Genomic DNA, 17,914 nt, shown 5'->3' on the forward strand with positions numbered 1-17,914 from the left:
ACCACTGCGAGTGGAAGGCAACAGGAAACCACCACAGACAAAAACAAACTGCCAAGAAACCAGCTCAGGGCGAAGTGTCAGCTGACAAATCAACCAAGGACCTGCCTTTGGACAAGTGAATTAAATCATTCTCAGTATCCGAGAAACCAATTCAATTGCTGTCATAAGGTTACATAATTTTCATATGGCAATTTGACGTAAGGTCATGAGACATAGGAGCAGAATTAGGCCACTCGGCCCATTGAGTCTGCTCCGCCATTCAATCAAGGCCAATATTTTTCTCAACCCCATTCTCCTGCCTTCTCCCCATAACCCAATCCCCTTATTAATCAAGAACCTATCTATCTCGGTCTCAAAGACACTCAGTGATTTGGCCTCCACAGCCTTCTGGGGCAAAGAGTTCCACAGATTCACCACCCTCTGGCTGAAGAAATTCCCCCTCATCTCTACAGATCCTAATGCAAGTGCCAGGCCTCCATCAATGACTGTCAAGAATACCAATGGTAATCACGTGTCTTTGTGGTAAATAGCAGCTTCAATTCAACATCTACACAGAGTTCATAAAGCTGACAACATACAACATGAACTAATACTAAACATTCCACTGCCTGAAAGGGTGCTGGAAGCAGAGTCCACAGAGGGAATTGGATGTATACGAGTGTAAGGAACAATTTACAAGGCGATGGGGAGAGAAAAGTTGGATGGCTTTTTCAAAACCATTGGATAGCATTTTCCCATGGCCGCCACAGGAACGATGGGTCAAAGGCCTCCTTCTGTGCTGCAAGACTCTGCAGCAGGGACTAATGGTTCTATAGGAGGGGCTATTTTGGACAGTGGATTCCAAATGTCCCTCCAGCTAATAATGTGAATGACAGTCGACATCGAGTAGCACAGAGCAGCAGCTACACAACAACATCGATATGGTGGAAAGAAAACGGGCAATGTTATGAATTTGCACTTCTGGCACAGAGTTTGCCCATTGGAAGGAGTACAAGAAAGTGGGAGAGGTCAGCGGGAACACAGAATGCTCCAAGCATCACCTCCACCTCCGGTGCGCTCAATTCCTAACTACTTGCTCCAAAACTGTCAAGCTGCACAGGTAACACCCTACGTCCACATATCTCCCATTCCCCATATTCCTCAATACCTTTGGTTAACAAAAATCTAAAAATTTAAACTGACCAATTAATCTGGCATCGTTTGCAGAAGAGAATTCCACACCGCCCTCTGTGTAGAATGGATTCATAATTCCCTGAAGGGCCTGTCTCCAATTTAATGCCTCGAAAACCACCCCTCAAACTTTCCAACCGTGGGGATTATAACCCCAGTTTGTGTAATCCCACCTTGCGATTCAAACATCGCAGCGAGTTCTTATCCACAATTCAATATTATTCTAGCAGGCTGACCTCTTCGTCTCCTATAAATATTGATACCAAGAATTAATTTCCTTAGTTTCATTGACAATATCACCGTTGTTCGTTTAAGAGGTCCGCGTTGAACCTGACCACTTTCTTTTGCTGAATATAAACCGTAAACATTTTTGTATCGATAGTGGAGAGAGAATTTTTAAATGCCTTGACAAACACAATTATTGGAGTTCAAGTAATGTAATACATTTGTCTATTGTAATATTGTAAATTGAGTTTTCCTAATTCCAATAGCTCTTAGCCAAGAATAGTTTGACCTATTGTTTTAATGCAGCACAAAGATAATAAAAGTGATTTATTTTTTGTTATAAATTTAGAATACCCAATTTTATTTCTCCCCAATTCAGGGGTAAATTAGCGTGGCCAATCCACCTACTGTGCACACCTTTGGGTTGTGGGGGCGAAACCCATGCAGGAACGGGGAAAGCGTGCAAACTCCACACAGACAGTGACCCTGTGGCTGGGATTAAACCTGGGTCTTCAGCCCCATGAGGCAGCAGTGCTAACAACTGCGCCACCGTGCCACCCAATAAGTGATTTCTAGACTGATGTCTGTCACATACATACACAACCCAATGGCGATTATTGATCCAAACGCCAACAGAAATAAATGAAATGATATGAAAATCGCTTATTGTCACAAGTAGGGTTCAAATGAAGTTACTGTGAAAAGCCCCTAGTCGCCACATTCCGGCACCTGTTCGGGGAGGCTGGTATGGGAATAGCAGGTTAATTAAGTAGTTTAGTAGTTTTAAAGCATCCTTAAGTTTGCCAGATAACATTTTACAGGGTACTTCTTACATCACGAATAAAAACTAGTTAAGCTTCCAAATTACGGCTTGAACCCACTGATTTAAACAGCAGTCCAATTAACTTAACCTACTTTAATGCAGTTAAGCCCAACCGAGTTCCTCAGTTTGACACAATAAAACGGGAATAAAGCAAATAGACTACAGCAGAATTGAAGCACAAAAACAGGTCTTTCAGCCCACCCGGTTTGTGCTGGTGTTTATGCTCCACATGAACCTCTCTCCTCGCCAGACTTACATGGGTCATACTGATTGGAGACAAATAACCTGTCAAATCCCACACGGGACTTACGGGGAGGGAATGATTATCTTTCCTGGTGGTTCTCACGGAGTACGAGCTTCTCCGTTGAGGGGGCGTGGGAAACTCCATTCAGCTGCGTAGAAAAGGTCGGCCAGTAAGGCACTGACCGTGCAGAGACAGAGTAGGGATCCACCGGGAGTTCGATATAACGCAAGTGTAATTAAACCGAAGTTATCTATTCTACAACCTACTTGGCTGAGCCACCTGCCGATTTTCTGGACCCAGGTTGGAACAAATTATTTTGCCGTGCCTCCGTTTGGGTGGTTGGATGTATCTGACGCCGATGTTGGAGACTGGAACCAGTACGCAGAAGGATGCGTTACTTCTTCCAGGCCAGCAACATCACAGTGAAGGAGCGCTGGATGGTTATACGGTTGATGGCCTGTGGGCGCACACGTTTGGGGATGATCAGGAGTCTCACAGACTCGGGGGCTTCAGATACACACTCATTCAACCAACTCGTGGCATTTGTGCCGCAACATTTTAACCTGACCCAGTCAGTGATCTATAGGTTTAATATAGCGGAGAAGACCCCTGGTGAATCTGTCACCGAGTTAATATCGCGGCTATGGAAGATAACAGAGCTTTGGAAGTATGGAACTGCTTTATATATGCTGCATGATAGTTTGGTCCAGGATATAAACATTATGGAGACACAGATAAAAACTTTTGGGTGAAACCTCCCTGACCTTTCAACAGGCGCTACAGATCTCTTTGTCCCATGAGTGTGCAGAATGCGGTATCCAAGAAATACAAGGGATTGAGGTCAACCTTTTTGGGCGTCCCCCCCTCACGTGGTGTCCCCAAGCCTCAGATCAACCACCGCAGCGACTCTGAGCAAAGGGCCAGCCATCGAGATGTAGGACATCGCTGTACTTGGTTGAAGGAGATTCCGGCCCATGTGCAACATGTGGGTGCCGGTATAGGCGTAACCGCAGGCAACAGGAGCAATATGCACAACCGTCTATACACGTTTACCGACTGCCATTTGGAGCATCCTCGGCATGCGCAGTCTTTCAGTGCATAATGGAGAACATCCTGTGCGGATTGCCGCGTGATGTGGTTTAGGCGCTAGTCACAGGGAACACGACCAGGAGTATTTATGGAACCTCAAAGTGGTGTTTCAGCACTTTTCTGGAGTATAGGATCAGTCTGAGCCGTGCGAAGTGAGTGCTTCACGTAAAAGTCGTCATCTACTTGGGGTTTGGTGAAGACCGCGACGGTCTGCACCCAGTCACCGTGAAAATAAGAGCCACCCACGTGGCCTCCACCCCACGGAACTCAGCACAAAGCTTCACTCTTTACTTCGATTGGTCCACTATTATGGCAGATTAATTCCAAGTTTGGTGACCATCTTGCCCCCCCCTACCCCTCAATTGCTTCTCAAGGCGCAGGACAAGGCGTTTTCAAAACTGAAACAGCGGTGTCCTCTCAGGCGTGTCATTGCATTTCAATCCTTCAAAGCCATTATTCATCACATGTGACGCATGGTGGTATGGGACTGAGTCAGTCCGGTCTCACTAGATGGAGCGATGGCCGTGAACGCCCAATCGCCTTCATCTCCAGGACACTAGCTGTGGCTGAGCGCAAGCACGCCAAAATAGAAAAAGGCCTGGCTCTGGGGTATTTGGGGTGAAGAAATTCCATCAGTACGTCACGGATCACGAACCATTGTTATGCCTCTTGCGTGAAGAAAATGCGATCCCACCAATTGCTTCCGCTATGATTCAGTGCTGGGCCTTGTTATTGGCAGCTTACGAGTATTCCTGTGAGCACCGCCCAGCGAGTCAGATTGCACAAGCCAATGTGTTGAGCCGTCTTCCTCTGCATACCAAGTTCGCGAACCCTCCTACAGCAGACGAGGTGGCCTCTTCCCTGAATTCCATGTCCGTCATTGCATCATGTATTTGTGGCTGGGCGCAGACCACATCCTTGCCAAGGTGCAGCATCTGGTGCTGTATGGTGGCCAGCAACAACGGCTAACAGGCAAGTTAAAGGCTTTCTTCTCAAAGTTCTCTGAGCTGACCGTAGAAGACTATTCTCCTATGGGCCACGAGAGTTGTTCTGGCGAAGGGACAGGAAGTAGTGTTAAAGCACCTTCGCAACAGGCACCCAGGAAAGTCCAAAATGAAGATGTTGGCAAGAAGTTACTTCTGGTGGCTGGGGTTGGACACGGATTCAGAGACATTGGCTCAACAGTGCTCCATCTGTCAAGAGCATCAGAAGCTCCCCGCGGTGGCATCCCTACACCCTTGGGCTCGCATACACCCAGATTTTGCTGGTCCATTCTTGGCTTTGATGTTTCTCATCCTGGTGGATGGAACCCACTCCAAGTGGCTGGAGGTCCACAGGATGGCGATCCCCTCGCGGGTGACGGTCGAGTGACTGCGCATTTATTTTTTGACCCATGGAATCCCAGAGATGCTCGTAACAGATAACGGGACCTCTTTCACAAGTGAAGAATTTGCCGTTTTTATGAAGGGCAGAAGGATTCGACATGTCCACACTGCCCCATACCATCCGGCATCAAATGGCTTGGCAGAGAGAGCCGTGCAGATGGTCATGCGGGGGCTAAAGAAGCAGACTTCGGGCTCGATGGTAACCAGGCTGGCATGTTTTTTGTTCTCTCAGCACTCCACACACTGTAACTGGGGTGGCCCCCACTGAGATGTTCATGGGTCATCAGCTTCATACCCGACTTAGTTTGATTCTCCCAGACATCGGCGCAAATATGCGCCATAACCAGAAGTTGCAAGGCCGTTGCCCGGTTTGTCATCGACCTCTCCGACGTTTCGCACCTGATGACACGGTGTTCATTCATAACTTCACCGACTGGGCTAACTGGGATTGTCACCTGTCAAACAGGACCAGTCTCTTCCCAGGTTCAGGTCTGGGGGCAACTGATAAGACAGCAGTTGGATCATATTCGTTCGTGGAGGTTGGTCCTTCGTGAGGTTCCTTGGAAGAAACCTGTCCTGGATTCCCCAGCTCTGTTGCCGAACCAGCTGCTGTGATGCCTCCTGGTCTCCGTGTCGAGGCCGATATGCCCAATGTTGTATTTTCGGATTCAGACATGGGAGACGCGGAGACGCAGAGGTTTGAGGTCTCGGTGCAGATTCAAAGGTTCAGCCACCTCCTGCTGATCATCCACTTGCAATGTTCCTACTCCAGACGATGCCCCCCTTTAGAGGCCTGCACCACCTGATCCAGTGTATCGGGGGCTCCACGTTTCACCGGAGCCAAAGAGTCCTTCACTTGCTCCTCCTTGTCAGCCATCGAACGTGTCTTCGGACTTTGGGGGGAGGGAGGTGTGGGGAGAGGGCTGGTAGGGATCTACTGGGTGTTGTGTATAACATAACTGTAAATAAACCAAAGTTATTTATTCTTACTTGGTGTGGACTCCCGTGTCCTTATTAAATAACCTAACCTTTCTTTCATAGGATGTGGGCGGGGATGCCCAGACCTAATTGCCCTCGAATGGAGAGTGACTTGCTCGGCCATTTTGGAGAGCAGTTTGGAATTTGTAATACCATCGAATTCTTACAATGCAGGAAGCCATTCAGCACATCGGGTCCACACCGACCCTTTGAAAGAGCACACTACCGCATCCCACCCTATCCCCATAACTTGCACATCCCTGGAACCTAAAGGGCAATTTTATCATGGCAATCGACCTTATCTGGACTGTGGGAGGAAACAGACACAGGTCCCCGGCGCGGTGAGGCATCAGTGCTAACCACTGTGCCATGGTGCCGCCCTTGCTGTGGGTCTGGGGCCACGTGCAAGCCAGACCAGGCAAGGATGGCCAGTTTCCTGCCCGAAGGAACATTAGTGAGCCAGATGGGTTCATGGTCATCATTACCAAGACTAGATTAATGCTCCAGGTTTATTACTTAAATTTCACCAGCTACCGTGGTGGGATCCGAATGCATTTCCCCAGAACATTATCCTGGATTATTAGACTGATAATGACGATACATTCGTTGAAGTGTGGCAGGCTTTTAGACCTCATGAGCTCTGTCTGATCATGGCCCAATGCCCTTCCTGCAGAAACGACCCAGAAGGATTAATTGAGTTTCTGGTGAGAACTGCGACCATGTACGGGGCTACCACACGTGATCAATATTCCCTGATTTACTCATCCCTTCCCCCAGATTTAGGGGAACGGTGGAAAAATGAATTAGGAATTAATGGGGCCACATGGACAGCTTTTAGCGCCGCTGTCTTCTCCCAATCCAACTTCCCCTGCTGAGGAAGTCACATGACCGGAATGGAGTAAGACATGTTCATAGACAGCACCCACGATTTCTGTAATTTATCCCTATAAAAATTTCTGATATTGGGATTAAGGCTCAGTTTTTTGAACATTGGAATAAATCCCAAAACAATGTATATTTGAAATGTCTAAACCCAGAGGCAAACGCAAGCAGAATGAAACCGGGCCTGCTGCTTTATTGACCGAGTGGTCCGATACTACCACCAGCAACACCATGGTGGCTTCCTGCATTGAATCGAATCTGTTAGTGTTATATGTGATGATGTGGAGATAGAACATTACAGCGCAGTACGGGCCCTTCGGCCCTCGATGTTGCGCCGACCCGTGAAACCATCTGAAGCCTATCTGACCTATACTATTCCATTTTCATCCATATGTCTATCCAGTGACCACTTAAATGCCCTTAAATTTTGTTTCAAACACTAGCTTTCGGAGCACTGCTCCTTCCTCATGACCCGAGGAAGGAGCAGTGCTCCGAAAGCTAGTGTTCGAAACAAACCTGTTGGACTTTAACCTGGTGTTGTAAGACTTCTTACTGTTATATGCGAGTTCTTGTAGCTGGGTGCAATGTCTCTTTTAAGGATAGTCACGTGACTTGTGTGACATCATTAGCTAGTTTGTGGACTTTTAGGATGTCTAGTGAAGACCAATTCAATAAACCTCTGTTAATCTTGCATCAAACCCACATGCTTCTGCAATCCTATTTCTTACGTACCGTTAGTCTAAAGATGCAACAGTTTGCAAAAATAAAACAGGCAATGAGACTGTGATCAGAAGAAAGAGAAAAAAAATATTTTTCAAAAATCATTGGAGTGGAGCAGCTTCAAAAACCGAAATGAACAACTGATTAGCAGAAGGTCAGCAATGGCTGGCATCGGAACCGGGAAGGTTTTAGGGCAGGAATTCAAAGGAAAGGCCCGTACCGATTTTAAACTGGCAATTCGAGGAGTCAGACCCCAAGGCTTGCCACATACAGTAAGACAGGGAGGTAGAGCAGGGCACAGAATAAACAAACATAACTTGGATGAAAATTAAATTTAAGCTGTTACAAATTGATAATACATCTTGAATGAACTAGACCACCGAATTAAGCGAAGAAGGAATGCATCCTGAATGCTTGAGAAATGGCAGGGTATGTTGGTGACCACAATGAAACTAAAACAATTTATTACAATGAAGAATTAAAGTTGAACGTGCTATCAGTTTAGGGCAGGGGTGTATAGGCCAAAGGTCTTTATGCGGCCCACCAAGATCAAATCATAAAAAAATAAAAAAACATTTTAAAAATAAATTTTAAGGTTAATGGGGGGGCTGTTGGGTTACTGGTATAGGGTGGATACGTTGACTTGAGTAGGGTGATCATTGCTCGGCACAACATGTGTTTCATGTGAAGTTTCTACTTTAAAATATTAATTAATAAAAATTAATTGCTTTTTTTTCTTTAAAAACCTTTTATTTTGGCTATTTTAAATATTAATTATTTTACTTAATATACTATGCGGCCCTTTAAAATTGTGAATTTCTGAATGTGGCCCTTGCACGGAAAAGTTTGCCCACCCCTGGTCTAGGGGGAAGTTACATCATTTTTGGGATAGTGCCAAAGTTCAATGGGCAATCTATTAAAATGGAGGTCGATAAGGGGATTGCTGTCTCCCTAATTCCGGAGCCCATCGATGAACAGAAACTTAACCATCTGCCTTTACAGCCAGCAGATGTGATCTTAAGGACCTATACTGAAGAGACAATAATGCCGAGAGATTACACCACTGTTAAGGTTTAGCTAAGTGGACAAACCGCAGAGTGACCACTCCATGTGGTGTGAGGAAGTTTTCCAGCTCTCTTTGGTCATTCTTGACGGGAAAGGAGTAAACCGAATTGGAGTGCCGTCAACAACTTAGTTGATTCAGCCTGACAATCAGAAAAAAAATACAGCTGTGTTTTCGAAGACTCAGTGGGTCCATGAAAGGTGTACACGTGCCCCAGAAGATTAAGGAAAACAGCCAGCCAAAATGCCACAGGGTTAGAGCTGCATCCTAAGCAATACGTCCGTAAGTTGAAGCAAAACTACCGAGACTTGTGAAAAAAACAGGAGGCTTAGAACCAGTCACTGCTAGTGACTGGGCAACCCCTAATGTACCCGTCATGAAACAGGATGGTTCAATTCTGAGGCATGGTGGCACAGTGGTTAGCACTGCTGCCTCACAGCGCTAGTAACCTGGGTTCAATTCCGGCTTTGGGTGACTGTGGGTAGTTTGCATGTTCTCCCCGTGTCTGCATGGGTGCTCCTGTTTCTTCCCACAGTTCAAAGATGTGGAGGTTAGGTGGATTAACCATGCTAAATTGCCCCTAGTGTCCAAAGATGTGTAGCTTACGGTGATAGAGACTGGGCCTAGGTAGGTTGCAGACTCGATGGGCTAAATGACCTCCTCCTGCACTGTAGGAATTCTCATTCGTATCCACAGACATGTTAAGGCAACAATCAATCCGGTAAAATGTCCAGATCAGTACCCACTACCATTGTTTGAAAATTAGTTCACAGGCCTATTGAGGACAGAAATTCAGCAAGATTGATTTATTACAGGCCTACCTACAAATTAATGTGGCAGCTGAATCTCGACATCTGCTCACCATCACTCAAACGGCCTATTCCGCAACACGAGATTGCCTTTTGGCGTAACGTCAGCACCATCTTTCTTTCGACTCTCAATGGACCAGATCCAGAGTGACTTAAAGGGGGTACAGTATTACCTAGATGATATATTGATCACCGGCACAAGTGAGCAAGTACGTTTACAACACTTAGAAGGGGTGGCACAGTTAGCACTGCTGCCTCACAGAACCAGGGACCCAGGTGACTGTCTCGAGTTCTCCCCATGCTTGCACGTTTCCACCATTGCTCGGTTTCCTCCCACAGTCGAAAGGTGTGCAGGTTAGGTGGGGTTGCAGGGATAGGGCGGGGGAGTGGGCCCAGGTAGAGTGCTCTTTCACAGTCGGTGCAGACTCAACGGGCCGAATGGTCTTCTCCTGCTCTGTAGGGATTCTATTGATTCTAAACTACACTGAAACCACTTCAAATGCATGGGTTTCGTGTCAGGAATGATAAATGTGATTTCTTCCAGACATCAATATATCTTGGAAATGTAATTGACAATAATGCACCCGGAAAAATGGAAGCCATTATGGAGGCTCCAAGCCCAACAAATGTCACTCAACTACCTTGGAAAATCTGTCCAGAATTTGGCAACCCTATTGAAACCCTTACATAAGTTGTTGTGCGCAAAACAGGCACGGCAATGGATGCCAGAATGCTGAAAAAAGATCAATCTGCAAAAGAACTGAAAAAGTCAGAAGTGTTGGTACATTTCAACTTGAAGTTACCATTAAAAACTTTCCTGTGACGCTGCACCCTACGGTGTTGGAGCGGTGGTGTCACATATACTACCTTCAGGGAGCGAAAGACCAATAGCTTTTGCACCTCGTATGTTAACAAGCGCAGAATCTAACTACGCTCTGGAGAAGGAAGCACCGATTATCATATTTGATGTATGGACATTCTACCAATACCTGCATGGTCGTCACTTCACATTGCTGATAGACCCCAGGCCCTTACTAGCTATTTTTGGGCCAATGTTGACTGTAAGTGAGCACCAACGATGGTCATGAAATTAATCCTATTGGCACATTCGTACAAAATCAAATACCATCATTTTGAAAACCATGCAAATGCAGATGCATTATCACTTAATACAGCCTAGTCTTGGTAATAGTTTTACTATTCAGTGAATATACTATTCAATATCCAGTAACTGCTGCTCAAGTCCAAAGATATATCAGAAACAATCCTGTGAAGGGGAAGGTACTGGAAATGGTATTAAAGGAGAGTATAGAAAATCCTAAGTTGAACCCATACGTTTCCAAGACATTTGCATTAACAACACATGGTGGATGTCTGTTTTGGGGATTGAGGTAATTATTCCACAAAATTTAAGACAAAACGTTTTGGGGCTGTTACCCGAGGGACACTCAAGTATTGTGTGAATGAAGGAACTAGCACAAAAATTTACTTTTGAGGGGCAGCCCGGTGGCGCAGTGGGTTAGCACTGCTGCCTCACAGCGCCAAGGTCCCAGATTCGATCCCGGCTCTGGGTCACTGTCCGTGTGGAGTTTGCACATTCTCCCCGTGTTTGCATGGGTTTCGCCCCCCACAACCCAAAGATGTGCTGGGTAGGTGGATTGGCCACGCTAAATTGCCCCTTAATTGGAAAAAAAAATGAATTGGGTACTCTAAAATTTAGGAAACAAAAGCTACTTTTGGTGGCCAAGATTGATGCCCAAAAAGAAAAAGTAGGACTGCGCCAGTCATGTGGGTGGGTAAGGAATGCACCACCATTATCCCCATTGCTTCCATGGGAGTGGCCCAAAATGCCATGGCAACATCTGCAAGTTGACTTTGCTGATCCAGTCAAGAGGCACAGGTTCATGGTCGTTGTGACACACACTCAAAGTGGGGGTTGTTGGGTTACGGGTATAGGGTGGATACGTGGGTTTGAGTAGGGTGATCATGGCTCAGCACAACATTGAGGGCCGAAGGGCCTGTTCTGTGCTGTACTGTTCTATGTTCTATGGTCTGAGATGGTCGTAACGAAGTCTGGGAACCTGTCCATAGTAAATTGGTCAAATCTGTTGATTGGTTTAAAAAAGTGTCCAAAAATAGAATTTTACATGACAGAACCAGTGTATACACCTAACAGGTAAGAGATCTTCTAGCCAAAAAAACAAACAGCCGTGAGCATCTACAGCAGTAAGGAGACAACATGAATAAAATAATTCAACGCTGTCAAAAATGCACAGATCCTGGAGAATGGGAGAGATACAAGGAACAGCAACGGGTGACAACAGTAAAAAATACAAAAAGAAAACAGGGTAGGAAAATAAGCAAAATTAACATTAAATGGTTTACAATTACATTAGGGACAAAGAGAGTGTGGAAAGAGCAATGTGGATGCTATAAATTGAAATGGGTGGTCAGTGAAAATTAAGGAAATGGCAGAAATATTGAATAATTACTTGTCTCAGTATTTACAGTAGAGGAAGGGGGCAGTATACCAGAGATCCCAAGAAAACTAATATTGAAAGAAGGACAGGGTCTACCCAAATTTACAGTAAAATAATAATGATGGGAAAAAGAATACAAGTGACAAATCTCTCGGAGCAGATGGTTTCAATATTGGGTTTGAGAAAGTAGGTGAGAACTCTGGAAGATTATATTGGAAATCCACAAGGTTCTTGTGATTTGGTAACCATTCCTTTAGTTTAGAACATTTGCACACGTTCCACTTTTTAAAGAAAACATTTATAGACCAGTGAGCAGCAGGCTAACATATGTTATTGGAAAATTGTAAGAATTTATAATTGAGAGGAGGGCTGAAAATCTTAAATGTTTCAGGTAGCGAGAAGCAGCGTGGCTTTGTAAAGGGTACACAACATACCCTTCATCAAGCATGATTGTTGATGAAGCCATGTACTCAGGTTTTATAGTGTGAAAATTAGATTCATATCTTCCAGAAAGTGATATTAGGGAACACATGGAAGAAGTTTGGAATTTTTCTCCTGTAAATGGCAATTGATGCTAGGTCAGTTGCTGATGTTTCGGGGGCAGTGGGGAGGTGCTGGATAATAGTGGTGAAGTGGTATTGTTACTGGGGCTAGTACTGCAGAGGCCCATGCTAATGCCCTGGGCAAATTTAAATTCTATGAATGAAATCTGGAATTGAAAGCTAGTCTCAGTAATGGTGATCTGAAATCATCAACTGACATAAAAACTTATCTGGTTCACTCATGTCCTTTCGGGAATCTGCCATCCTTACCTGATCTGGCCAACATGGGAGTCCAGATCCATAGAAATGCGGTTGACTCTTTCTTTTTCCAATTAAGGGGCAATCTAGAGTGGCCAATCCACCTACCCTGCACACCTTTAGGTTGTGGGAGAGAGTGAGGCCCACGCAGACACAGGGAGAATGTGCAAACACCACATGGACAGTTACCTGGGTCCGGGATCAAACCCGGGTCCTTGGAGCCGTGAGGCATCAGTGCTAACATCTAACCACCCGTAATGTGATTGACTTTTAACCGCCCTCTGAAATGGCAAGGGCAATGAGGGATGGGCACCTTGCTGGTGCTGCCTACATCCCATGAAACATTTTTTTTTTAATAAACCAGATGGATTTTTGTTAATCAAAGACATTACGGAATATGGGACAAAGGCAGGTATGTGGAGTTTGGTTGAAGATCAGCCATAAACTTATTGAAAGATGAAACAGGCTGCAAAAGACCAAACGACTGACTCCTGTTTCTATGCAAGATGCTTTGGTGCATCAAGGTCATTCTTTTTCTCCAGCTAAACATTGTAGAATATATTGTAGAAGGCTAAATCCATCATCATTGGCCATCAATAAACGTACAGCCTAGGCCTTGTTATGCCATACTTTGGGGAAGAGTACATTGAGCTACACAGCTTACATTTAATTAATACCGCTTCTCGGTCAGACACAGCTATGGCCACAATCTCACACGCTAAATACTCACACCAATACCGAATATGGAGCTTTGTCGCAAAGAAAAGTTATATGGGGGGAGGGGGGGGGAAAAGAGAACAGAAGACCAATAAAATTAACTAAAAGTTATATAATGCACACGCACGCCTTACCCTTCCATGGAACCAGTCTTCACACATGACACATTGAATCATTTCATCAGGGGTCTGGAAAAATAAGGACATACAGGCTTCATGAGGCAGCAGCCGTACCTTGTAACTAAATTTGCAGCATTAGTAAGACCAGTTTCCGAATATCTTACCTTATCCTCAGGATCTGGATAAGGCCTCTTGCAGACACAGTACAGTCCAAAGAAATTGTCGTTATACTTATTGTCCTCATTGGCTTTATCCTTTTCCTGAGAAAAGAACAGAGCTGCAGAACGTCAGCGAAAACAGTTTTCTGGTTCCTAAAATAATTGCAAGCATTAAGCTGCATAACTCTAATTATTCATATACTGAATAATACTGTCATTAGGTTCTGTGTGGCAATCAACACAGAGGCACACAGAGTACGTATTCAAAGTAAAAGCTTCTAGAAAGTGCAACCAGAGTAGAAAAAGATTGATGACTCACCAATTCCTTTCCCACAAAAGCACATTGTAAATACAGTGTGTAACCTGGGATGTGTACATGTCCAAAATGGAATGTTACTATTCTAGACTGAGGTGTCCAATAAAAAGCCCCCCCCCCCCCCCAATCACACGAGCCAGGGTTTTTCCTTTTGCGTCTCCCAACAGCACATATGGATGTGAAGGGAGGAACTGGATAAAAAGTGTCTAGTCATGATACTGCATCATAAAGATGCGAGGCTGGCTTGATATACCAGCTCGACTTTCCAGCCTGTTAGTTTTCTATGTTCAGCTTCACACCAGAGGATCACTTCAAGGCCGAGTGCCTTCTCCACCACCCTCACCTGATGACTGAATTATGGTGGTGGTTTACACGCAACTTCGGATTTATTAAATATATTCTACAAGAGTTACTGCATCTGATCAGAGGACTGTTTTACCATCATCGTTCATTAAAACGTAAAATATTCTACAAGAGTTACTGCATCTGATCAGAGGACTGTTTTACCATCATCGTTCATTAAAACGTAAAACTCATTTACAAATGGACATTATTCAAGGTTGTCATAGAATGCGGATGGTCGACAATATTGACATTTGGAATTTGGCCGCGACTGATGCTTGCTGAAAAATAGAAGCGTTCTCAATGATTGCTTCCGTCCTAAAATTACTGACTTACTGTATACAATTTCAATTTCTACCTTCTAGAATTGGATCCCTTACAAAGGGTACAGAGATCAGAGGATTTTGGAAACTGGGGTCCTCTTGCTGATGAAGTCAATTACTAAAGAGTAATTAGGATGTATTCTGAAATTTAACCCTTTCACTCTCCGCACAATAGAATAAGAGTACTTTAACAAAATAGTGAAATGGGACACACACAGAGCATGCAATCAGTCAAAATTCAACGTCGAGAGGTGCAACATACGCTTTAAAATGCTAGAATCACCCGTGGCCCTTAGCTCCTGCTGACAAGGTTTCACACAACAGCACCAACACTACCGTTAAAAGGCACATGGAAAATTATATTTATTAAAAAGGCCAGAGCGACAAAAACTTACCGAGAAAAACTTGCACTGCATATTATTAAACTTGCTGTTCCCACAATCACAACGAAAGTTTCTGGAACAATACAATTTTGTAGCTATTAGCTGGCATCTTTTAGCAATACAAATTGCCCCCAAAAACAAAGTATTCACAATTTTGACTACTGCTCTATTTAAATCAGCACTGTGTCTACTTTTTGAAACAACCCAATATCAACCAGTGATTTAAGTATTACTGAATTGCAGCTGAAGTTCCACTGATTTAACTCTTTCAGAATATTACAAATATCCATCACTAATCGCAAAGTTTTAGTCGTTACTTTATTGGGCTTTCGTTATCCAAACCTTCCACGCATTTGATTTCATCCTTCCAGATAATCATCTGTCGTTTGGAGCCGCCAAGATCTTTTGCACTCTCGAATTTCAGGGGTCACATATAAAGTTTGAAATTAATGTTCCCATTCACGTGCATAGATCACGCTCAATTGCATTATCTATTGTTCTGGGTTTACCTTCTCTGTCCAGTTTAGTGCCTTTGCTTAGTTTGGAGAGTTAGAGGGCTACACCGTACCTTTTGGTATACAATTCGAACAGCTCGTGGCCTTCATGACACTTGTAGCTACAAGCTAGACAGATGCCAGCCGGCTGACCTCCTTTAGGTGTACATGTATTGCAAGCATACAATGCCTGTCTCTTTACGTAGCCCTGCAAGGAAGACAGCAAAGTCAGAGTAAAAGAGGTTACAAAGTGGAGTGGTGAGAATCTTGCAGCAATTGCTGGAGTAAATCCACAAGAGGTTAATCAGGAGATCAAAAGCACTTCAGAGGCACCTGAAGAGTCAGTTAAGGACAGGATTTAACTTAAAAATACAGTACCACTGTAGAACCTATCAATGCGGATGGGAGGGGGTTTAGAGTTTTGATTGCTGATTTCAGACAAAGCTGCTTCAAAATCATCAAACTGAACACCACCCAAGTAAGAAATTTAAGAGCTTCCAGAGTTGTAGAAAATGGATTGCGTTATCTGCAGCACAATCTCTCTGGGGTTGTGCTTTTCAACATGGTTCTATGCAAGAGACTTGCTACAAATATTGTCCCACTCCTGCAAAGATCAGACCACACCTTGAAAGAAAGTGTGAACTATTTAATAGTAGGGCACTATACAATTGCAAGTGGTTTCTTGGTTTCCTCTAACTGCAAAAAAAAAACACTTGTAGTTACAAGAAATATCTTGCAATAACAGAGCTAGCTCACTGGGAACAGGGAGTCTGCCACACTCCCCAAATTCCACAGAGCAGGGATTCCCCTCTCCTATCCCAAGGTCCCAGAGAGGATACCCCTCTGCCACTCTCCCCAAATCTCAGGGCAGTGTCCCCGCCTGCCACTCATCCCAAAATTCCAGGATCCCAGAGATCAGGGATTTCCCTGCCCCCCCCATCCTCCCTAAATCCAATGGTCCCACAGAGACGACTGTGGAACCATTCCCCCTGCCTCCCAGCCCAAATCCCAGAGCAGGGATTCCCCCTGCCACCCAGCCCAATTCCCCTGCCACCCTCCCCAAATTCCAGGGTCCCACGAAGCAGGCCCCACCCCCACCCCGAATCATCAACGTTCCAAAATGTAACCCCCCGCCTCCGCTCGGGCCAATCACAGAGGCCAGAATGTTACATGAAAAAGGCGCCAGACGGAGACGGCGGGGAATGTTCGGGTTTTTTGGGGGGAGGGGTTGATATTGACACGGGGCGGGGAGGGGGGGGAATATTGACACGGGGCGGGGAGGGGGGGAATATTGACACGGGGCGGGGAGGGGGGGAATATTGACACGGGGCGGGGAGGGGGGGAATATTGACACGGGGCGGGGAGGGGGGGAATATTGACACGGGGCGGGGAGGGGGGGAATATTGACACGGGGCGGGGAGGGGGGGGAATATTGACACGGGGCGGGGCGGGGAGGGGGGGAATATTGACACGGGGCGGGGAGGGGGGAATATTGACACGGGGCGGGGAGGGGGGAATATTGACACGGGGCGGGGAGGGGGGGAATATTGACACGGGGCGGGGAGGGGGGGAATATTGACACGGGGCGGGGAGGGGGGGAATATTGACACGGGGCGGGGAGGGGGGGAATATTGACACGGGGCGGGGAGGGGGGGAATATTGACACGGGGCGGGGAGGGGGGGGAATATTGACACGGGGCGGGGAGGGGGGGAATATTGACACGGGGCGGGGAGGGGGGGGAGAATATTGACACGGGGAGGGGGGGGGTATTGACACGGGGCGGGGAGGGGGGGGGGGGGGTATTGACGCGGGGAGGGGGGAATATTGACACAGGCCAGGAGGGGGTGATATTGACATATAATTAACGCGGCCCAGTCTGTGCCTAAGGTAGTTGTTTCCGATCCCACAGGGACCAATCCTCAGCAGTAATCAATACTCAAAGCCAGAGCCAATTTAAACACAAAGAGAGAGAATTATAGAAAAACATCACTGCGCCGACTGGGAAACTGGGATCAGCGGAATGAACGGTCTCCTGTCTGCTTGTGGGATCCACAACAAACAAACCTTTATTATGTTTGGTTACACAGTGGATCCTGGTTGTTTTCTCCCGGTGGGAGATCCCAGGTTGGAAATGAAAGTTAACAGCGAGGAGCCCGCCACCATACCGGGGGGGAGATACAGACACAGGCCCCTTCCCCGGACTCACATCCGAATACGAACATCTATCCGAGTCGCTGCCGCCTAAGACGGCGCAGGCCTCGTTCTCCAGCTCCTCGTCCTCTTCCAACACATCAGCCAGAGACACGATGGGATCGTCCTCCAGCGGCCGCTTGTGGTTCCCTTCGTTTGCCGCCATCGCCGACTGCACAAGGACTTCCGGGTTGGGGGCTATT

At 45.9% G+C, this 17,914-nt stretch overlaps 1 protein-coding gene across 2 annotated transcripts in view; it reads right to left on the reverse strand.

The window, feature by feature from the left end:
* LOC119951753 (putative E3 ubiquitin-protein ligase UBR7) overlaps window positions 1–17,914 on the reverse strand; it is a 32,364-nt gene extending 14,450 nt beyond the window's left edge. Inside the window, exons 1-5 of one of the 2 annotated variants that reach the window (XM_038775090.1) lie at window positions 17,728–17,914; window positions 15,595–15,728; window positions 15,039–15,099; window positions 13,669–13,764; window positions 13,520–13,573 (exon numbers count right to left, since the gene is read on the reverse strand). In XM_038775090.1, coding sequence (XP_038631018.1) covers window positions 13,520–13,573; window positions 13,669–13,764; window positions 15,039–15,099; window positions 15,595–15,728; window positions 17,728–17,877 — 495 coding nt within the window. In that variant the 5' untranslated portion in view covers window positions 17,878–17,914. The remainder of the gene's footprint in view (window positions 1–13,519; window positions 13,574–13,668; window positions 13,765–15,038; window positions 15,100–15,594; window positions 15,729–17,727) is intronic. The other variant, XM_038775081.1, reaches the window with a different exon arrangement.

Source organism: Scyliorhinus canicula, chromosome 2, assembly GCF_902713615.1.
Source record: "Scyliorhinus canicula chromosome 2, sScyCan1.1, whole genome shotgun sequence".
Classification (NCBI taxonomy): Eukaryota; Metazoa; Chordata; class Chondrichthyes; order Carcharhiniformes; family Scyliorhinidae; genus Scyliorhinus; species Scyliorhinus canicula.